A 3,716-nucleotide genomic window follows, 5' to 3' on the forward strand; every position below is an offset into this window, starting at 1 on the left:
ATGATAGGTAGTCTTCTTTACCTTACTGTTAGTAGACTTGACATTAGTTACAGTGTTGGAGTGTGTGCTAGTTTTGTTAGAACCCCTATGAGCCCAAATGTTAAACTCACTGTAGACTTGTTAGGTAAGAGTGTTGACCCCTCTCTTTATAGAAGCATGATAGGTAGTCTTCTTTACCTTACTGTTAGTAGACTTGACATTAGTTACAGTGTTGGAGTGTGTGCTAGATATCAGGCTAATCCTAAGGAATCCCACATGATTGCTTTAAAAAGAATTATAAAGTATGTCAAAACCACTGCTGAGTTTGGTATGTGGTATAGCAAAGACACTAATGGTGTCTTAGCTGGGTACTCTGATGCTGATTGGGCTGGTAATGCTGATGATAGAAAGAGTACTTCGGGGGGTTGTTTTTATGTGGGTAACAATTTTGTCTCTTGGATGAGCAAAAAGCAGAACTCCATCTCATTATCCACTACAGAAGCTGAATACATTGCTGTTGGTAGCTGCTGCACCCAACTCCTCTGGATGCAAAAACTCTTTCATGATTATGATATTTGTCAAGAGCATCTCACCATTTACTGTGACAATATCAGTGCCATAAATATCTCTAAAAACCCTGTTTAGCATTCTCGAACCAAACACATAGAGATTCGACATCACTTCATTAGGGAGCTTGTCGAAAATGGTACGCTCACTCTTGAGTTTATCCATACTAATGATCAAAAGGCTAACTTGTTCACCAAACCTCTTGACAGCAAACGTTTTGAATTCCTTCGTCAAAACATTGGTGTCATCTCCATGGATTGATCTCCTTCTCTTGTTCTTCTTCCTCATGCATTTGCATCTAGTTTTATGCTTTGTTTTGTTTAATATGTTTTTATGTGTTTACTTGCAATTTTGTTTACTTTTGTTTTTAATATAAAAAATAAAAAAAATTGAAAAATCAGAAAAATACAAAAATAGTGTGTGTTTTGTGTACTTTGGAACTTGTGTACCTTGGATGGCCATTGAAACAAAGTTTCTAAATTTTGTATCTTTTGTAGCTTAGATGAGCATCTCTATGCACAACTAAGCAAGTGAGCTTTGTGGCTCTTGTTTGTGATGAGTAAGATTAAGTTATCTCTTAAAACTTAACACTCATATCACTCTTTTTGATGGGTAGGACTAGAAAATTCTAAGAGAAAGGCATAAATAATCATCTCACCACTGTTGCCCGCCAATCATAATAAGACACCTGTATGCTTCAGCATAGCAAAAGTGCAATGTCAAAGACATTCGTATGCTTCGGCATAGCAAAAGTGCGATGTCAAATGCTTAACATCTTGGGTATTTCTTTTCTCTCTTTTATATGCCCATGTATGGTATGCTAAAATAAAAGAAAATATGCAAAGAAAATAAAAAGAAAAAAGATAAAAAATGCTTTAGATATGGTTGCAAGCGTGTATTCTAGGAGATGTGGGAGTTATAGGATGTACCTCGAAGGTGATAGTCCCCATCAAACAGTTATGATTGTGTGTGAGTTAAAGTTATTTTCAGATCGTCATAACATGTATACACATATGCAATCTTGCGATGTTTTTCACATACAACACGCAATATTCTTTGCTACGTTTGATACATGTGCAAGTACAATGTGATTTGGCCATGACAAAGGTTTTACATGTGCTAATGTACTAAACTGTCTTAACTTGTTTTTGAAAAATAAAATTGGTTAGACTTGTTTAGTGTGTGTGTTTTTGAGGATCCATGAGCTTAAATTTTTGTTGAGAGATGATTTTGAGAGCTTCATATGTTGAGTGGATCTTTGGTTGAGGTGTATGATGGATTGCATTCATGTCTGTGTTTTTCTTTTCTCGAAAAACTGCTTTTCAACCTGTCTCGACACCTCCTCAATACCTGGTTATCTGTCGAGCATCTTAGGCCTTTTTCTTATCACAATCTCGACACTTCTTCGACACCTGATGGATCGATCGAGAAAGTTCCTGTCTCCTCGATACCTTCTCGATACCTGGTCGATCGATCGAGATTCTGTGCTTCGAAACTGTTCCTTATTCCTCGATACCTCTCGACACCTGAAGTTATTGAAGGCCAAATACTCGACACCTCCTCGACAGCTTCCTCGATACCTTTCGACACCTCAACTGTCGAGATTTACTGAGATGTCTATAAAAGGATTTTTCGCGATTTTTTCACTCATTCCTCGATCTTTCTCGATCTGTCCGAAGGCTATTAATCTCCAACCACTTTTCTCTCACTCATATCTTCAAATCCTCTTCATTTTCAGCCTTCCCTTGGTTTCAATCACTTGGTAAGTTCATTTTTCCCTTCCTTTTTCATGCATTGTATGTTTTGAAACCTAGTTTTTCTGATTTTTGAAAATTTTTGGAGTTTTTCAAAATTGATGAGTTTTTCTTGAAATTTTGGGTTGGGTTTTCATTTAAATGCTTTCAAAATGACATACATTGCATTCCATGTGCATTAGAATGATGTTTACATGCATTTAGATGTGTGCTTTATGTTGTGTGCTGGTAGGATTGGATTGGGCTGAGCCCATGATGCCTTTTACTTTGCATGTCACATGCTTATGCATTCCCATGCATACGTTATTTTTGTTCATTATATTTACTCTATTTGAACTATGTTGGGACTTTTCTGATTGTTTCCCTCTCTATCTTTTTCTCATTCTTTTACGTTAGTAGTGTCTATGGCACCCAAACGTAAATCCACTCCTGCTTGGAACCCTCTGTGTTCTGGAGCTTCCTCTTCTTTTGACTTGGCTCCTCTTAACCTTCGGTTCCGTGATGGAGATGCCCACAAGGCATTTACGGAGAACTTTTCTCGACGAGGTGTTCATTCGGAACGCCAAGTCATTCTGGTGGGCTTTGCCGATATTGACATTCCCTCTGTCATTCACAGTAGGGGATGGGAGTCACTGTGTGACGTCCCGGTCACTTGTTCTCTCGTGTTGATTCAGGATTTTTACTCCAACATGCATGGGATAGATCATTCAGTACCTCTCTTTTTCACTCGCGTTCGAGGTACGCGCATCCCTGTCATACTGCAGCTAGTTGCGAATGTGCTTAGGGTTCCTAGGATAGAGTTTCCTGACTATCCTTCTTGTGAGCGTTTGAGGACTGTGTCCAAAGATGAGCTCATATCTTCCTTTTGTCAGCGCCCTGCTGATTGGGGTGAGCATCAGTACACATCATGTAGACCTTTTGCTAAAGGTCCTAGATTCCTAAACATGGTGATGACGTTTGTACTCCATCCTCTCTCTCATTACAACTCTATCACAGAGTCTCGTGCTCGATTTTTGTTATCTCTTCTTGAGCATCTTACTATAGATTTTCCTTCTCACTTTATTCTTTCTATCATAGATGTTCATCTTAATTCGGCATCCCGTGATAAGCTCATATTTCCTTCTGCTATCACGAGGATCTTACGCCATTTTTCTATTCACTTTCTTGTGCTCGACCACTTTACACACATTTGTGCCATAGATGCCGCTACCGTAAAACGTAGTGAGGCGCAGTTTAGGTCGCGACAGTCGGATTCCACTCCTCCTCCCATTCGGCTTCATCCAGATCAGCTCCATCTACATCTGCTCATTCTTCCTCTATGGGCGATGTATCTCTAGGAGACATTATGGCGCAACTGCAGTGCATGGACACTCACCTTGATACACTCTCTTCTGAGTTGTATTAGGTGAATGTTTG

The 3,716-nt window shown here is 39.1% G+C and overlaps 1 protein-coding gene across 1 annotated transcript; it reads left to right on the forward strand.

The window, feature by feature from the left end:
* LOC136067978 (secreted RxLR effector protein 161-like) lies at positions 1-624 on the forward strand. The gene has a single exon (XM_065774511.1). It carries the CDS (start codon positions 1-3, stop codon positions 622-624), a length of 624 nt encoding a protein of 207 aa, XP_065630583.1.
* Positions 625-3,716: the final 3,092 nt, after the last annotated feature.

This window comes from Quercus suber, unplaced genomic scaffold (genome assembly GCF_002906115.3).
Source record: "Quercus suber isolate HL8 unplaced genomic scaffold, Cork oak 2.0 scaffold_94, whole genome shotgun sequence".
NCBI lineage: Eukaryota > Viridiplantae > Streptophyta > Magnoliopsida > Fagales > Fagaceae > Quercus > Quercus suber.

Bases quoted from the DNA above. Each gene is read 5' to 3' on its own strand.
- LOC136067978 (XM_065774511.1), top strand. From the start codon at position 1: ATGATAGGTAGTCTTCTTTACCTTACTGTTAGTAGACTTGACATTAGT.